Here is a 20208-nt window from a genome sequence, read left to right as displayed (position 1 = left end):
GATGAGGCCTGAACCCTGATTGGAAGGGATCCAAATGGTCCGCATCCTCCAGGTGTGCCTGGAGTTGTTCAGCAACCACACGCTCAATCACCTTGCCCAAGAATGGGAGATTTGAGACTGGGCGATAGTTGGCCATACTGGCCGGGTCTAAAGATGGTTTTTTAAGAAGCGGTTTAATGACCGCCTCTTTCAGCGGATCTGGGAATGTTCCCTCACAGAGGGAAGCATTCACCACCCCGCAGAGCCCATCGCCCAGCCCTTCCCGGCTTGCTTTTATTAGCCAGGATGGGCAAGGATCAAGGAGACAGGTGGTTGGTTTCACGCGTCCAAGCAGCCTGTCCACATCCTCGGGGGTAACGGATTGAAATTGATTCCATGCAACTTGACCAGACAGGGCTCCAGCACTCTCCCGCCCCGGCCCTGCTCCCACGGTGGTGTCTAGCTCCTTCCGAATATGAGTGATTTTATCTGCAAAAAACTTTGCAAAATCGTTGCAGGAGATCTTGGGGTCTTTACAAGGCCCCGGTGGTAAAGGTGGTTCCGTTAAATTGCAGACCACCTGAAAGAGTCTCCTGCTACTATTTTCTGCAGATGCAATAGAGGCGGTGAAGGAAGTCTTCTTCGCCGTCGCTATCGCCACTTGGTAGGCTCGACGTTGAGCTCTAACCTGTGTCCGGTCAGATTCGGAGTGAGTTTTCTGCCACCGACGCTCTAGCCGTCTCAGCGATTGTTTCATCGCCCTCAGCTCCGAAGAAAACCACGGGGCTGTCCGGGCTCCATGCAATCGGAGAGGGCGCTTCGGAGCCAGACAGTCGATAGCCCTGGTTAACTCCGCATTCCAGCGGGCCACCAGGGAATCAGCTGAAAGGCCATCAACATGGGATAAAGCATCCCCTACCACTCTCTGGAAACCATTTGGATCCATTAAGTGGCGGGGGCGGACCATCCGAATTGGTCCCACCTCCCTGCAGAGGGGAAGGGTCGCGGAGAAGTCCAGTTGCACCAGGAAGTGATCTGACCATGGCACTTCTTTGGTTTCAGACTGGAAACTTCCTGATTTATAGCTCATCTCACCACCACCAGTACTATCAGACCTACTTTTAATCAATAGACCAGTGGACCTGTTGCATATATATCACTCAAAGCACTGATCAGGTCTAAATAGCCACTGCCCAAGAGTATCTAAGACAGTAATTCTACACACACATACCTGGGAGCAGTGGACACTGGTCCATTCATGCAAATATGTCACTGCCCCACCAACCAGTCTGCCCTCATCCAGTCTGTCCCACTGCCTGCCAAGAGTGGATTCTTCCTCCTTTGTCTCAGGGTTCATTCACATTTCCACTTGTCCCATGCCTAGAATGCAAAGGGTTTTGTTTGTTTGTTTTGCATTCTCTGCAATTGTTTGTTTGCCCCATTGCTTTCCCCAGGAAAAGTTGCTATTTAGCGCTGAATCAGAGCAAACATGAATCCATGGGAAACCCTACTGATATTTGCTGTAAAGACTGGATTTTCCTGGGGGGAAAGGCAAGGTTGCTCTTGTAGAACACGGCAGTGGGGCAGGAGGAGGGCAAAAGCTGAATTGCTGGCTCTCCCTTTCCTTGGTTCTAACTCCACCTACTGTTGGGTTCCATGGATTCTGCCCTACTAGTTTCAATGGGCACCAGATACCACTGCATGGGAGTAAATCCTGTTGCACTTAATGGGGCTTCCTACTAAGCACACTTGTACAGGATTGCACTATCATATACCTGTTATGCAAAACTCCTAGGCGTATAGTATATTAACTCCACTTCTGCCTCATCAGAGAGCTTCTTGGCATCAGAGAAAACAGTACAAGGCACAGAGATAAATAGCTATGTGTGCATGTTTGTATGTGTGTATTTTATATAGATGCAGTATGCATTCACATCAAATCTTTAGGCTATTTTCCAAACACCTAGCTAGACACTCCAGCAAAATTTATACTTCAGTCCAAAGCAAATTTTAATGAGCGATTTCTATACTTATTTGCCTTCTACACAGGTTGGCAAAACCTCTGTTACTTCTGAAATCACTATGCCAAATATTTTATGTTGCTTGATAAAGGTCAGATTTCCCCACCCCCCACCGCCCAAGAGCAATCTAAAAGCTCAGCTATTTCAGAATCCTCATTAATGTCATCGCCTCCTCATTTATTAAATGGCTCCTCTTCCTCCTTGGAAGCATTTCCTCCTGCAGTCGAGTTGCAAAAGCACTTTTTGCTCCCCTTCCACCTATATCAACCAAGCCCCGCCACCTCTCTCTTTTAATCCTGCTTCTTCCCTCTCTCCATCACAGGCCATTCACATGAATTGGATTTTTACCCAACAGTGCCAAAGCATGCATCATTTTAAATAAATCATTTGCAATGACCTATTTACTGTAAATCACCAAAAAAGAGAGAGAGGGAAATATATAAAATCCATGCAAACGGTTTCAAATACATTTGCAATCTTTATAGAGCACCGCCAAGTCATCATGAAGACCTCTCCCAATAGAAAGTGTTCTGGACAGTTAACGCTGCCCCTGCTAAGTCATTTCTTTGCAATAGAAGGATGCTTCCAGGCTAGGAGATGGGTGTGGAACTGCAATGCTTTGTTGACTCACTTTTAACAGGGCATCCACACATCCAATCATGCTCATCCCGTATTTTCCCTGTGGCTCTTCCATCTTTCCCCAAACCATGTTTTTCAGAAGAGCTGACAGCTAAAATGCATTTTACTGGCATAGACTACAATAAACTGGGGGTCATGAGACAACACACACCACAAAAATTATAGTGAAGTGTGTTGAGCTTCAAATGGGCACAGCAGCAATGTCACGTGTACAGTGTGGCTAGAAGGTAGTGGGATATACACAGATGGAAAAAGTGCAATACTCAGGGATGGTAACTTACAACAGAAGAGCAATGATTCGCTATGATCTGTGAAGTCTCTCCCCACCCCCTTTACACTGTTTATTATGCTTGTCCAGTGGGCAACAGGAATCTCTCTCTCCTTTTTTACCATGTCTGCATCTGAGTCACCAAGACAGTGGGGCACTTTAAATCACCAGCACTGTATCAGGGAAAAGTGATCTATAAAAAGAAACTTCATCATTTCAGCCCATTCCTACTTTCTGCTGGCACGCAGCTAGTGATTAGAGCAAAGAAACAAAGACAAAGAGTCAGCAGAATATATATATATATATATATTTGTAGTTCAATTCAAGTGAAGTTGCTGCAGCAGAAGGTGGTCTATGCAGTCACTTAGGGAAAGGAGACCTAGCTCTTGCCACATGCATGCTCAGGTATGCTGTGTAGGGCTGAGGTGTGGCTACTTAACCCTGCCACACCTTCTGCTGGCCTTCAGGGGGCGGGGTGGTCGCCCCGGGTGTCATCACTGAGGGGGGTGACATTACGCTGTCCTGCCCGCAACTCCCAAGCCTACTGTGGTTAAGTGCGGTGGACTCGTAATCTGGTGAACCGGGTTCGCTTCCCCGCTCCTCCACATGCAGTGGCTGGGTGACCTTGGGCTAGTCACGCTTCTCTGAAGTCTCTCAGCCCCACTCACCTCACAGAGTGTTTGTTGCGGGGGAGGAAGGGAAAGAATGTTAGCCACTTTGAGACTCCATAGGGTAGTGATAAAGCGGGATATCAAATCCAAACTCTTCTTCCACCCTGAGCTGTTGGGGAAAGGGGGCGGAGCTGCGCCGCTTTGCCGGCGGCCTTCCCCCTTTGTTTTGACAGCTCAGGGGAGGCTTAGGAGTCATGGGCGGTGGGCGCACCATTGCCCCCTGCTCCCAGGCTACTTCCTGGGGGGGGGAGCCTCACCTGAGCTGTCAAAAGGAAGAGAGAAGGGAGGAAGTGGCGCAGCTCACTCCCCCCACCGCCGCCCAGGAAGCAGCCTGCCATGGGCGGCTCGCCATGCCCCCATAGCCCCACCCTCAGGTGCACAGCATGTGCGCCGCTCCAGGTGCCAGCGCAGCTAGCTCCAGCTCTGCCAGCCTTCTGGAGGTTTGGTGGCATCCACCAATCCCACTTCATTCAGTCCAGGCATTGGCAGGTCACCTTTGGGTGTGGGCAGTATGCTTTTTTTTTTTTTTGGCCCATCAGTTGATTGGCATTGTTTGCTAGTTTATTTTTTTTGGGGGGGGAGGTTCCTCAAGCTTCACTGGCTTGGTGGCATGTGTCCGCAGTGGAGGGATGGGTTGCTGTTAGATTTCCCACACTGGCAGGTAGACAGCTAATGTTTGGTGAGGGTAGTCACCTTTAAGATTGAACAATGTAGCCCCAAGTCTTGCCTGCAGTGCTGTCAACCCCCCTGGCAGGGCATACCCTCCAACATTTCTCTGATAAAATAGGGAACATCCTAAGGAAATGTGGGATATTCTGGGATCAAATTAGAAACGGGGATGGCCTCTCTAAATAAGGGATGCCTCTGGAAAATAGGGACACTATTGGTAGGGTGGAGTGAAACAGTATCATCTCCCTACTTACCTGAAAGCATGATGCAACACTACCTCTCCCCCTTGGCAGAGCTGACTTGCCCAGTTTGTTACGTGTGGTTATAGTATCCCACACCTTTGTTCCCTTATTCAGATCTGTGGTGTCAAGCCTTTGTACCTTGCTGCCTTATTTCCCTATGTGGCTGCAATACATGGCCGTGTAACTTTACATAAAGGAGGTGTGCGTTGTGAAGACTGTTCCATTTATTTCAAAGGCCTGTCTAGTTGAGCATTCGGTTCTTGCAGCGGCCAACAAAATGCCTATGGGAAGTTCGCAATCGGGAACTGACCACAGCAGGGCCCACTGTTCCTTTGACTGAAATGATTGAGAAATCTTTCTGAATAGAAGGGCTTCGTGTTGGCTTTGGAGCTCCTAAGCTTGTATGAAATTAAGGTTCATCATCAGCTAGAGAAAGCAGTAACAGCCAAGACTGCCACCAATCACAAGCAAAAGGTTCCCTGAAGATAGAAGCTGGTATATACAAGCAACAAAGGAAAAGGGGAGGGGCACAGGTTATTCATGCAAAAGATAACAAATTCAACCCCCAACAAATCCACTGAAAGGATCAGGCAGCAAGTGATAGGAATGTCTACTGCTTGAGATGTTTGAGAACAACTGCCAGCTGAAAGGGGCAGGGCAGTGATGCACCACCAAAGGTCCATCTCACTTTCAAGCAGATTCAGAGGTTAAAAATCACTTCTTTCGCTGCAATTTATTTGTTTATTTACTACTTAATGGCAATCATCTCTAAGTGAGGAACAAGGAATACAACATGGAAAGGGTAAGAATCGGTTAAAACTATAAAAATCAGACCAATTAAAATGCATGATGAAACAATAATAATAAACTTCACTAAGTGCTGGAAATTCAAGGAGTGAGTCTATTTGACCTTAGCTGAAATGGAGTTGCATAAAACTTGGGCCTATAATACTGAATGCACAGCTCCTGGTGGAGATGAACCATGCATTCAGACTACAACTTCTATCAGTCCAAAAAGGCCAGTCATGATAGGAGCTAGAGTCTAACAACACCTGAAAGACCAAAAATTTAGTCCTTCCTGGTGAGTCACAGGTGTTATCTTTGGCAAACCATTTCCCTCCCTCATCACACCCCTGTCTTGAGCAACCAATAAATGTGCACCAGAGATTTTTGCACATCAAGAAACAAAGGAGAAGCTGTCTGCCTCTGACACCCCAGCATCACACACACGCAAAATTATTTGTAATGTCAAATGCTCTGCTTGTTTCTACAGAATGGGCATCATTACAGTTGCTCTTTTCTCTGTGTGTGAATAACTTTTCATTTCTCTTTACTATTAACCTACCCAAGCATTACCAAAGCAGGCTGATTGAGCCAGTCAGATGGAGGGCTTCCTCTTTGCTTCTCCGAGAATGTTAATTTGCTTCAGTGCATATCACTATTCCACGGGGCTCCCTTCTTTGCTTTCATATGCTTCACTGCCAGAGCTACTGGTCACATTCACTAAGTACATCCCTACCTCCAGCTTCTCCTTGACAGATTTTATATATATATATATATATATATATGCTGCGAGTTTTGAAAAATGTCCAAGCGTGCAGTTCTTATGGGACTGACAGCTCAGGCAGTCTAAAACTAACTAGTACTGAAATGGAAAACATCACACAAAGTGGTTGTGAATTTCCCCACATATTTAGCGTATGGGATGCCAAAGATTGGTTAAAATGTTATGTCTGGAAATCCAGCTTATTTTGGATTCAAGGTATATACTGATGGCTATAAAGGTAGTTGGGTGGCAAGATGTCATTCTTCTTCTCATCCCCTCTCCTAGCTAAGGTTCCTGCACCCACAGCAAAAGGCTCACACACAAATTGACTGCTCATGTGAGTAGTTAAATGCAGAAGAGAGGGTTTGCCAAGGCAACACATGAATTGTGCCTGAGTGACTCAGAGAGAATGCATTTGTATGTATACTCACACACACATATATAAAAAACACTTTCTTTGGTGCAGCCCACAAGCATATATAGTCTATCACATTCTGCCAGTTTAGATCATATATATAAGGCAGGCAAACTTGAAAATCCCTTATTGCATGAGAAATGAGGAGGGGGATATGGGGAGAGGAGATCCCAAAATGCTAAGATGTTTACATGTGAAACATTATTATTATTATTATTATTATTATTATTATTATTATTATTATTACTCAATCTTCTACTATCTTTCCACCACTCCACTCCACTCCCCACCCCTCTGTTTTATTTTCACTTTTCCACTTTCAATCAATGCCCCCATCTTTCCTTGTTCCTTCCCTTGCTGATAGTTAAATGCAATGCAAGATCCTACAAATTATTAAGAAACTCAAGGGGAAATAATGGAGATGAATCTTTCAGGGGAGATACAAGGACCAACATTCACCTTGAGGAGTTCATAGTGCTGGATGCCGTTGACTCCAATGTCAGGATCAAGAGCAGATGGGACAGAATACCGGGAATTGATGGCTGTGTTCTCAGGGATAGAGATATTGATGACCGTTGATGGAAAAAGAGGGGCATTGTCATTTATATCCTCAATCAGGAACCTGATCTTGACCAGTCGGAAAACTTCATCGGGCAGGACAGCAACTTCCACCTCATAGAAACAGCGGTTCTCACTAAAAATGCCAGAGCAGAGTTTCTCCCGGTCAATGCGGTTGGCAGTGGTGAATATTTCTCCAGTATTCTCCTCCACGTGCACCAGCGGAACATCCCCAGTCTTATACACAAGCTTGAACTGCAGAGGTGACGAAAGGGGCACATCAGGGTCCAGAGTCAAGTTGAGGTCCTTAAGCAAATTGCCAATTAGGACATTTTCTGGCAACTCCTCCCGCACCGTATAATTCTTCTCCTGGGCACCGGACTGAAACACGATACAGGTTAATAAGGCTGCCAAGAGGTAGGTCCTGGAAAGCAAGTCCATCTCCAGAATGGCTAAGGAGTTGTCCAACCGAACACTAAGAAGAACTAGGAAATAAAAATGAGAAGAGAAGAACAGATTAAGAAATGCCAGGAACCTAATAAGAGGTTTTAATCTTTTTTTGTTTTTTTGTTTTTTAAAGGAACAGCAAATTCAAACATATCATTTGGCGATGGTTGTTTTGCAATGAGCACTGGCACAGTGAAAAACAAACAAGCAAACATCAATATACATTTACTGTTTGTAAATGCTTAGTGAAGTAGATTGTTTAGTATTTGCAAGGCTTCCAGCCAATACATGCCAATTGCCAGCCAATTCCATTGCCTCACAAGTTTTGTTTTCAGGGAGAGGGAGGGAGGAATATCTACAGGGTAGCACAGCATCTCCTTGTAACTAGGAGCTAAAGTCATACATCCAAGGAATTCCACTAGAGTATTCCATCTGGATGTGCTCACCCAAAAGGTTTCCAACACTCGGCTTGCATACCATTTGCTGCTTTCCCATGGTTGTGTGTGTGTATATGTGTGTGTGTGTGAAAAGAAAGTATTTTCCCCATTCACATTTGCAACACCATCACACACCATATACAAACACTCTCCACCCTCCTTCCTTTGCAGTCTGTGGTTTGGCTGTTAACACAAGTCATTCCAAACTATTTATTCTGAATTGCTGGAGTGCATCTTCTTCCACTTTGAGGCACCCCAATGATCTGAATTACAGAGTTTAATTTGGGACAAGGGAAGATGCTGACTGGTAAGTCAGAGGTCCTGGCTGCCACGCAAACCGGGGCAGCACAATGAGGCTTCCTGGCCATAGCCAAAGTGATGAAGATAGGGGAGAAATTTGATTTTGTTCAAATTCCAAATGAGAAAATACTTCAAACCAATATGCAAACAGAAACACACTTCAGAATCCAGACTTCTATGAATTCTGTGGTGCAATGCTCCAACCAAACAATTATGTACCAGATACATCTACTGGGGAAAGTGCACGTAGAATTGCTGAAAATAAAACAAAAAAGCATCATACTACAGAAGGTTGTTTGCAAAAATGTGCATTATTAGTCAAAATCCATATAACTGTGCTTATTAAGAAAAAAACATACTAAAAAAATTATGGAAAAATGACTATGAAATTGTTTTAAAATGCAAATTGCTGTGGGAATTTGGACAACTGAGTTTAAAACCAGGGTAGGGGTGAGATGAGAAAACAATATTGATAGATTTGACCATCCCCACTTCTTCCAAAGAAGGAAATGCCTAGCCTTAGAATAAGGTTAAGAATATGTTGTTGTTGTTGTTGTTGTTGTTGTTGTTGTTGTTGTTGTTATTTTATTTTTATTATTATTATTAACCTGCCCATCTTGTTGGGTTGCCCGGCCACTCTGGGCAGCTTCCAACACATATAAAAACATAATAAAACATCAAACATTAAAAGCTTCACTATATGGGGCTGCCTGCAGATGTCTTCTAAAAGTTGTAGTTATTTATTTCCTTGACATCTGATGGGAGGGCATTCCATGGGGGCCCCCCACTGCTGAGAAGGCCCTCTACCTGGTTCCCTGTAGCTTCATTTCTCACAGTGAGGGAACCACCAGAAGGCCCTTGGAGCTGGACCTCAAGGTCCGGGCTGGATGACAGGGGTGGAGATGCCCCTTCAGGTATACTGAGCCAAGTCCATTTAGGAACAATCACCAGCTGCCTACCATTCTCCTTGTTCTTCTGCCAACATGCTCCTGTGCTTTTGGGCCTCCTCTTTGAGGAAACAAAAACACACTCCCTCTTTTTATCCAGCTCCAGAGAGTAAGCAAAGCTGTTCAAGGGTTCTCCAAAGCACAGATAGTTCTATCCGTTTTCTCATATGAGAACTCAGGCTGGCATAGAAAGCTGATCAGAGTGACACCCATCTGGCAGAACCCAGCCGAGAACAGATAGAACACATTAGTAAGTAACAGAAGGAGGTTGCAATGGGCATAGCAAATGACAAGTGGTTTTATGTCAAACTGGCTATGTCCCCATCTCAAAAGAAATGTATTTCTCAGTTTCTTTGGATGTTAGATTACACAATGTTGCGGGGCCTGCAACAAGCTCCCCATAGCACAGGCTGGCATAACTCGCTGATTCCCTATTTAAACTGGCTCTTAATCTTTAAATCCCTTTATCTGCAGGATCTGATATAATGAGCTAAGAATGACATTGTAGACACTTGGCCAAGCACTCAAGGCCAAGCCCATTCTTTTGTCACAAACATTTACTCCACATGTGGGTGTTTTAATTGAAAAAAATATTTAAATTAGCAGGTTGCTATTGCTTTTCCAGACACTGCATTTTGGATCTCTGATGTCTTACAACCGTTTTGTTTTGTTTATTTTAAAGCTTTTTTATTGTACAGTGGTAACTCGGGTTACAGATGCTTCAGGTTACAGACGCTTCAGGTTACAGATTCCACTAACCCAGAAACAGTATCTCAGGTTAAGAACTTTCCTTCAAGATGAGAACAGAAATCATGCGGTGGCGGCACGGCAGCAGCAGGAGGCCCCATTAACTAAAGTGGTAGCTCAGGTTAAGAAGAGTTTCAGGTTAAGAACGGACCTCCAGAACTTAACCTGAGGTACCACTGTAGTATCAACCTACCAATGAATTCTTAGTTGATTAATCTATTAATCATAAGATGAAAACAGCAATAGTTCTGAAGCAAGAAGCACAAAGCATGTACAAACTTTTTATTTAAACATGTATTTTATCTCAATGCATGCATTTCTAGATATATGTTTATCCTAAAATACTCCCCTCCCACACACACATTTTAAATCATATCTCAAAATTCTGATGCCCCAAATCTGATGGGAGGAATTAAATCCCCAAAAATATATCTATCTTGGGAAGGTGAATGAGGTTTGTCCACTTAAGAATAATGAAAAGGACACAACACTGAACAAAAATATGTAACAGCAGACTAGTTTAGAAAGGGCAATGAGTTGACCTAGCTTCCCTCAGTGTCTAACAAAAGATGTAGAGGAGGGGGTGTTGCTTTATATACAGAAGGTTCAATCCTAACAGTTTAAAAATAATATCAAGAGACGTCAACAACAACAACAACAACCTATTTATTTATTTATAATTGATTTTAATAATGATGATTGTTATTAATAATAGAGGTTAAAAATAAAAAGGTTTCTTTGGCTATGTCCAAAGTAAGAGGAAGAACAAGCAAGTGGTAAGTCCTCTGCATGGGAAAGATGGAGAAATGCTGTTGGGTGACAGAGAAAATGCGGAACTACTCAACAGCTACTTTTCCCAAAAGGAAAGTGATGCCCAACCTGGTGATAACAGAATAAATGATGTAAGGAGGGAGCTGCAGCCCAAGATAAGAAAAGAGGTAGTAAGGGACACCCACGTAGCTACTTTAAATAAATTCAAATATCCAGGGCCTGATGAGCTGCATCCAAGAGTACTAAAGGAGCTTGCGGATGTAATTTGTTTATTATCTTTGAGAATTCTTGGAGTACAGGAGAGGTCCCTACAGACTGGAGGTGGGCAAATGTCCCCATCTTCAAAAAGGGGGGAAAGGCCCAGGTAACTACCAATGGGTGAGGTTGACATCCATACTAGGGAAGGTCCTAGAACAGCTAATTCAACAGTTGGTCTGTGAGCATTTAGAAAAGGATGCTGTGATTACATGGACCCAGCATGGGTTTCTCAAAAATAAGTCATGGCAGACCAATCTGGGGTGGGTTTGTTTTTTAAACGAAATTACAAACTTGGTGGATCAGGGAAATGCTGTGGATATAGTGTATCTTGATTTCAGTAAGGCTGTTGACAAAGTCCCCCATAATAGTCTCACAAGGAAGTTGGTAAAATGTGGGTTGAACAAGATAACTGTTAGTTGGATTTGTTGCTGGTTGACTGACCAAACCCCAAAAGTACTCATTAATGGTTTCTGGGGGAAAGTGACAAGTGAGTTGGCACAGGGTTCTGTCCTGGGTCTGTTGTTGCTCACCTTCTTTATAAGTGCCTTGGTTAAGGAATTGAGGGGATGCTCATCAAATGTGCGGATGACACCAAACTGGAAGGGGTAGCTAATGCCACAGAAGAATCAGAATTCAAAATGACCTTAACAGATTGGAGAATTGGGTGCAAGCTAACAAAATGAATTTCAAAAAGGATCAATGTAAGGCTCTGCACTTAGGCAGGAAGAATCAGATGCACAAATATAGGATGGGGGACACCTGGCTTACTAGCAGTAAATGTGAAAAGGATCTAGGAGTCTTGATGGACCACAAGCCTAACATGAATCAACAGTGTGATGCAGCAGCAGAAAAAGCTAATGATATTCTAGGATGCATCAACAGAAGTATAGTGATTCTAGGATGCATCAACAGAAGTATAGTGTCCAGATCAAGGGAAGTAATAGCACCACTCTATTCTGCCTTGGTCAGACCACTCCTGGATTTCTGTGTCCAATTCTGGGCACCACAATTTAAGAACGATGTTGACAAGCTGGAATGTGTGCTGAGGAGGGCAACCAAGATGATCAAGGGTCTGGAAACTAAGCCTTATGAGCAGCACTTGAAGGAGCTGAGTATGTTTAGCCTGGAAAAGAGGCAACTGAGAGGAGATAAGATAGCCATCTTCAAATATCTTAAGGGCTGTCACATGGAGGAGGGAGCATGTGTGCTTTCTCCTGCTCTGGAGGGTAGGACTCAATCCAATGGCTCCAAGTTGCAAGAAAGGAGATTCTGACTAAACATTCAGGAAAAAACTTTCTGACAGTAAGAGCTGTTTGGCAGTGCCACCTGTCATGGATGCTTTAGCTGAGATTCCTGCATTGCAGGGAGTCGAACTAGATGACTCTTGAGTCCCTTCCAACTCTAAGATTCTATGACATCACCAGGTAGGGCTGAGAGCAGTGGCCAATCAGCATAGTCATTGCTGAGCTAGATAGGCCAATAGTTTGACTTTCTACAGACAATTATTCATGTCATCACACACACATACACAAACGCGCGCACACAGAGAGAGAGAGAGAGAGAGAGAGAGAGAGAGAGAGAGAGCGCTGCCCAATATAACGTGGCAAATTCAGGGATCAGCTTTAGTAAGAATCTGCAGATGTGGAAATGTAAGCAAAATAGCTCATATGCATAAACAAATGGAATTTTGCTCAATGCATCTACCTTCCTGACTTCAGTACATCCAGATTCCATACAGGGATGGAGAGGAGAAATACCTCAACTTCCTTGGCATGGCCTTTTAAATTGGTTAGTCTTTGGCAACAGCTTGCTTTGAGCAGTCACCTTTAATCTCTATTTTGGAAGAATTTGCATAGGACAAATTGTGTAGAATAATAATAAAAAAACAAGAAATCATGACCCAAAACATTTCCTACAGGAATAATATTTAAGCACTCGTCATATGCAGTACAACCTAATGCTCCATTTGTGCTACTCTGTCTCATCAGCATTCTTTTTTACTTCCCAACATACATTTTCATGTAGTATTACACAACAGAGAATAGGCCATATAGATTCTTTCTTTTCTTTTTTTTGGAAAAAAAGATTCTTCATCTAAAATGGGAATGAGTTTAAAATATCGAACTAAAGTTAACAGCCATTTAAGTGTTGTAGCAATATGTGTTTAAATGACAAAACTGTACTGGCAGCATTCATATCGGAATGTGTACTGTGCTATTTTCCCCGTCTAGCTATATAATATACACTATACACAGTGCAGGTATGTGTGTATATGTGTACACACAAACACACACACACACACACACACACACACACATCTTCTGAAACTAGTTACCTGCTTTTGTTTTGGCAGTATTAGCTGGGCCTGGGGTGGGAAGGGGAAAACTCCCTATAAATCAGAGATTCAAGATCAAAACACATGGCCAAGTTTTGTCCATGATGGCTACCTTCAACTAAACCCATGGCCAGTCCCTGTTCTCACAGCGTCCACCCAGAAGCCTGTGGGAAACGAGCAAGCAGAGCCCAAACATAAGAGCACACTTCCTTCCTGTGGCTTCCAGCAAGTGGTATTCAGGGTTGGTCAACGTCATTTAAAATCACACCTTTGGTAATAGGTTTGACACCCATATTGAGTATATTGTATTGAGTAAGGTCATTGTTCTATCTAGATTTGCACTGTCTACTACAGGCCTCCATACATTTCCATCCACCTAGATGAATGTGCCTCACAGATTATGGTTCAGTGGTCATCCAGAACTTCAGCAAATTCAAGATACCTCCAATCACAATTTATTACTAGAACTCCTGGGTGTTTCCGTAGGGATAATATTTCTGTCTGAATACAGTGGTATCTCAGGTTAAGAACTTAATTCATTATGGAGGTCTGTTCTTAACCTGAAACCATTCTTAACCTGAGGTCCCACTTTAGCTGATGGGGCCTCCCACTGCCACTGCACTGCCACCACACAATTTCTGTTCTCATCCTGAAGCAAAGTTCTTAACCCGAGGTACTGTTTCTGGGTTAGCAGAGTCTGTAACCTGAAGCATCTGTAACCTGAAGCGTCTGTAACCCGAGGTACCACTATACAAGTCTCCTTGTAACTACCAGGGTAGAGTTTATACCCCACAGAAATAGAAAACAACAGTCATTTGAAACTCAGGTTAAGAAGATATGGAATACATTGGCAACATTGGGGCCACCATCCAGTACATGAGAGAAGGAAGAAAGCAAGCTTCCAAGACAAAGGACCTCTATTTTCTTTTTTGAAACATGAATAGAATGGATTTTAGGGGCCTATTGCTTTACTTGGTTAATAATCTCTCTCTCTCTCTCTCTCTCTCTCTCTCTCTCACACACACACACACAGAGAGAGAGAGAGAGAGAGAGAGAGAGAGAGAGAGAATGCTTTGTCTCATCCGCTCAGTTTTAAAAGGGATATTATTAAATGTGAAATAAGATCATGTAAAAAAATAAATAAGCTTTGCAAACTCTCAGGGAAAATCACTAGGATGCAAAACTCATGCACCATCATCAAACTTCTGCTACCTAATTTAAATGATGAACCACAGAAAAGCAGCACAGTAATATAAAAGTATAATCCCAGAGAGCGTTTCTAGTAACGATAAACCGCAACACCACAGTGATGGTGGCTTGTCAGCAGAAGAGAAAACTGTAGGATGCTGATATATTAAATTGTCAAGAGTGTTGGTATGGAAATGAAGAATTGTGCAGCTGACATACTGATTTGGAGTCCTAAAAGGAGAGATCCTCACCATCCTTTTTTTTTTAAATGACCCCTGTACCTCTCCGCTTACCTGCCTCAATATTTATTTGCCTGTAGTCAGACAACAATACCTGCCCCGCAAACATGTGAACTCTCAAGAAGCATATTCATCAAAATGAACTTGCCTGCTTAATCTCAACCAGATTAAACACCCTCTGCAGGTAGATTTGGCATAACAGATTTTAAGCACTGTGCAAAAACTTTTTCTGTTTTTAAAAAAATCCAGACTTCTTAAAATGTTTAACTACAATATTGCTATGCTGTCATTTAGCTGTTGATGTTATTCTATCTGCTCTGCTGCCTAGATGCGTTTTCATATTTTAATTAGTATCTTTAGATTTAATCAGGCTGCATCTAGCATTAGCCCTTCTCAGAGTAGATGCATGGAAATTAAACGAGATAACTTAGGTTCATAAATTCCAGTAGGCCTGAGTAGGACTCATATTGGACACAACCCATTGTTTCAAACCTTTTAAGTATGTTTGACTTTATCAGGGTATTTTAAAACAGAAAGATGGTTTTAAATAAAAAGGAATAACCCCCGCCCCCCCCCATTAAAAGCAGGGGTAAGTGGTTAACTTGATATAGGGCATGCTCTCTATGTTCTACACATTGCCAGGTCAGGGTTTGTGTCACTGCCAGTGTGGCTCATCCTAAGCCACACCTCCTACTTGCAGTAGAACTCATTAAATACAAGGTGCCAACTTTAGTTAACAGTTCATGGTATGTGTGGGTGCTTTAATGTGTCCTCCTGCAAGCGCCCATCCAAATTAGCAAAGCTTATGTATGCCAAGGGAACAACAGGAAAGCAAGGGACTTCAACTGAGTAGCAAACCTCAGCAGGTCACTCATGAATTCAGTTTCCTTTGAAGCATTCTGTATTTTCAGAAAAGCTTCCCAGAGGAGTATTTGCAGCGGCTTGTTAATCTTCCCTTTTGCATCCTTCCTTCTCTGCACTTTCACTTGCAAATTATCAATGCAATTCATACTTATTTACATAATGAGGCATTGCAGATAGTGTTATAACATGGGCAAAAGAATCTTGTACATAGTTATGTCTTTTTAAAAAAATGCCCCCCACCCTCCTTCCCAGAAAGAAAAAGGAGTTTTGCTAGACAAGGAAATATTTGGACCAGGTCATTCACATTTGTGCTCCTAATCTTGAACGTACATTTTTAAATCAATACAAATATGACCTTCCATGAGCTCTGTTGATCTAAAGCATGGGACTTTTCTGACCCTCATCTATCACATGTATTGACCAAAGAGCAATCTTTTGTTAGATCCCTATTTGCTTTGCAGTTTGAAAGAGGGTGGTCCTGTTCAGTGGTCTGCCACAAGGGAGCTTCTAAAGCAGGTGTGGTTCGGAACTAAAAATTATCCACACCCCACAGCTGAACCCTCTGCAAGCAGAGCACTCACAGGTTTCAACAGTGACAACATGTTAATTATAATGCCTTAATAAACTAAATGTTTTTGAATTATGGTGCTGGAGGAGACTCTTGAGAGTCCCATGGACTGCAAGAAGATCAAACCTATCCATTCTGAAGGAAATCAGCCCTGAGTGCTCACTAGAAGGACAGGTCCTGAAGCTGAGGCTCTAATACTTTGGCCACCTCATGAAAAGAGAAGACTCCCTGGAAAAGACCCTGGTGTTGGGAAAGATTTAGGACACAAGGAGAAGGGAATGACAGAGGACAAGATGTTGGACGGTGTTCTCGAAGCTACCAGCATGAGTTTGACCAAACTAGGGGGGGCTGTGGAAGACAGGAGTGCCTGGCGTGCTCTGGTACATGGGGTCACAAAGAGTCGGACATGTCTAAACGACTAAACAACAACAAGTAAACTAAATGGAACAGGGTCCTACTTCAGAAAAGAAAAATACAAAATGCTTGGGGGAAACAACCATTTCACATAGACACAGCTGTGTGGGTCTGCCTGTCGTTTGTTCTTGGACAAAGGTGGGGGGGGGGTACTATGGCAACAGTTACACAAGGAGGAGGAAGAAGAAAAGAGTTGTCTAGCAACAAGAAAACAGTTAACAAAATTGGGGGTAAATGCCTTGGGATGTAAGGAATTCAAACAGCCCTGCTACATGAAATCAATGATCCATGTAGTGTAGTGTCCACAAAGTGACCAAACCATTTAAGCAGAACATGAAGGGAATAAGTGCCTCCCACAAGTAGGTGCATCTCTTAACCATTGGTATCCAGTGACATATGCCTTAATTCAGAGGTTTCACAGACTATCATGACTAGCAGTCATTATTAGCCTTATCCTCCATGACTTTATCTAATGCCCCTTTAAACTCACGTAAGTAGTGGTTATCGGCCAATTTCATGTTAGTCTAAATACATCCACAGATATATTGTGCTGGCTGTGTAGAAACTTAACTTTCAAAACTTGCAGTACAATGCCTACATCTGCTCTGCCCTAGAAGGACCAGAATATTGTAGAGGGCCATGGTAGTATGCAAGTTTTTAGAATGGATTTGGTTCCAGATATAATCTCAGCATTTTTCACAATATGAAAATGACACCACGTTTCAGGGCCAACCAATAGGTGACTGTAGCAGCGTGTTAATTGTGGGTCTACCCCAATCACATAAAAAACAAAAAACAAAAACCAGGAGGTGGAAAAGCCAAGCTGGAAATGATTGGAAAGGGTTTGACTTTGGTTCCAGATATAATCTCAGCATTTTGCACAATATGAAAATGACACCACGTTTCAGGGCCAACCAATAGGTGACTGTAGCAGCGTGTTAATTGTGGGTCTACCCCAATCACATAAAAAACAAAAAACAAAAACCAGGAGGTGGAAAAGCCAAGCTGGAAATGATTGGAAAGGGTTTGACTTGCTGAACCATCCCTCATCATACAATACTTCCCAACCATCTGTTCTCTAATGTTTAATTGTTTCCTTCAGCTGGACTGTAATACTAGAAGCAAGCCCTGTTGGGATTTTCTTTTGAGTAGAGGGAGTTAGGCAAGATTGCAGGCTAGCAAGTAGCAGAAAAGTGCAGCAGCAGCATACCTCATGTGCATTGTTCTTTTGCTAAAACTAGGTCCATGCCCATCATATTCCACATGATTGTGGCATTAAAAGGAGGGAGATTGGGAGCATAGTATGAAACTCTGAATGCTTTATATGATAATTATTCCAGGAACACAGAAAGCTACACTACTGGTCCACCTAGGACAGTACTGTTTACATTGACTGGCAGTGACTTTCGAGGGTTTAAGACAGGGGTCTTTCCTAGCTGTAAATGGAGATGTCTGGGATTTAACCTAAGACCTTCTGAATGCAAAGTAGATGCTCTACCACCAGCCTGAAGCTTGAACTGCTTTGGGAGCCCCTTCGTAACCAGCACACCTTTACAACATCTGTGCTACCGACTCTCAAACTTTGGGATTGTTGAAATATATACAGCAAAAAAATTAATTAATTAGAGTCATGCAACTCAAATTAGGTCTTCTAAACTCAAGAATATTATGCAATGTGGACTAAAGCTATTTTGGGCCCTCTTGGGATTAGGGTCTCTGAAGCTTAAGCTTCATTAGTTTTATAGTAGACCCACCCCTGTCTAACACTGGGATAGGGTCTTTTCCTAATGCGTTTTACACGAAATCCAACTTTGGAGATACTTTTCAACAGTGTGTCTCATCAGAAGCAATGGAACAGGCAGTGGTTTCTGCTGCAACAGGAACCATTGTCCCTTTCTTTTGTTAACTGCTGTTAATAATTGTAGACTGGTGACCTCCATAGATCATGTCAGACCTATGGAGACGGTCTCTCTTACAGGGGATAATTATTTCCAACACCATTTTTGATCCAAACTAGAATCTGGGCACAGAGTTATGTTCACATCAATGTGTCAAACCTGTGCATCATTCCACAGCGCAAAAGCCCACATGGTATGAGCAAGTACACCTCTGGCGTGCAATCTGTGTCAGTCAAACACAGACTGAATGTGCTTGAGCTTTTGATGAACATGAGCCAACAGCACAACTTTTTTTTTCACCCCTTGTAAGCCAAGCTGTTGACACATACAATTTCAAGCAAAATAAAATAAAAAAGCTATGGGATTTCTTTTGTTCAATGCTGATTGTTAGCCACAGCTAGCTATCAACTCTATACCATGGACAGCAACAGCAAAATTATTAGGTACAGGTTTTGTTGGCCTGCTTGCCGTGGCAAAGGGTGGGGGAGATTCAATAAAGGTTTTGCCTGCAAATAGTGGACTTCATTGTTTATCATCTCAAGCATCATGTTTTATTCAAGGAACTTGCTAGTTAGGTTGAGTAAGAATACTTTCAAGAAAAGGGGAAGCGGACACAACTCTTCTGATGATTTCAAATAGCAGTCAAAAGGGGGGGGGGAGGCAAGGCTGTCTACGCCAGAACAGAATCAGATACTCAAAAGCTCAGAAGCCAAGTTGCATGCCTTCTCAAATATTTACCAACTTCTCTTAATTAAAGGCTATTTCCCCCCTGAATCAGTTCCACTCTGTCACTTTTGGTATCCATCAATAATCAAGAAATGTTGCACTTAGGAAGAAAACACCACCTGCCTCCGAGACAGGAAAGTGAAGAACTTCACTGAATTTAACCCAAACCAAACTCTTGCAAAGGCCATAAACCTAATCTGATCTTGCAGGTAACAAGCAGCTGTTACTGAATTGGATCACCCCAATAATGTCTTGTAATGTCTTGCGCGCGCACGTACACACACACACAATGTAAGTCTGGTTTGCAGCATTAACAAGGGAGAGAGCTATGGGGTGGCCTTCCCTCAAGTTTTCCCACAGGACTGGGGAAAAGTCCAATAGCAGGCAAATTCCATATAAGAAGCATAAACCTTTTGTTTGGATCAGATATTCAACTTATTTTCTTGGTTATCTTTATGATCATTTGGATAAGAACACCCCTTCTAATCCTGGATCAAATTCCCAAATGCTCAGCATCCTGAATCCTGTGCCAAATACAAAGTTCTGGGTCGATGGTTTTTTATATGAACAGGACACACACACAGCCTTATGTTGGAATTGAACCTGTAATCCTATCTGCATTATCTTAAAAGGAATTTGGAGCCACAATAGCTGTAGAATCAAACAATCGTAGAATTGTAGAGTTGGAAGGGACCCAAAGGGTCATCTAGTCCAGCCCCCTGCAATGCAGGAATCTCAACTAAAACATCCATGACAGATGGCCATCCATCATCTGCTTAAAAACCTCCAAGGAAGGAGAGTCAACCACCTTCTAACACAGTCTCTTCCACTGTAAAACAGCTCTTACTGTCAGAAAGTTCTTCCTGATGTTTAATCAGAATATCCTTTCTTGTAACTTGAATCCGGGATATGATATGATTATCTGATATATGATGTGAGTGTGTGAGCGTATGATATGGAATGTTTGCGTGATATGAATGGATGGTTGTACGATATGATTGTGATCTATCATATTATGATAATGTGTTATGAGTGTATGTGATTGTGTGATGACTGTATGA

The 20208-nt window shown here is 42.8% G+C and overlaps 1 protein-coding gene across 4 annotated transcripts in view; it reads right to left on the bottom strand.

Annotated features, from left to right (window-relative positions):
- The window catches only part of PCDH11X (protocadherin 11 X-linked), a 742005-nt gene that overhangs the window by 634030 nt on the left and 87767 nt on the right, over positions 1–20208 (bottom strand). For all 4 annotated transcript variants that reach the window (XM_082207174.1, XM_082207173.1, XM_082207175.1 and 1 more), the window contains one exon: positions 6910–7493. In XM_082207174.1, coding sequence (XP_082063300.1) covers positions 6910–7449 — 540 coding nt within the window. In that variant the 5' untranslated portion in view covers positions 7450–7493. The remainder of the gene's footprint in view (positions 1–6909; positions 7494–20208) is intronic.

Source organism: Podarcis vaucheri (assembly GCF_965113315.1).
Source record: "Podarcis vaucheri genome assembly, chromosome: Z".
Classification (NCBI taxonomy): Eukaryota; Metazoa; Chordata; class Lepidosauria; order Squamata; family Lacertidae; genus Podarcis; species Podarcis vaucheri.
This window is presented reverse-complemented; position numbering and strand designations above follow the sequence as displayed.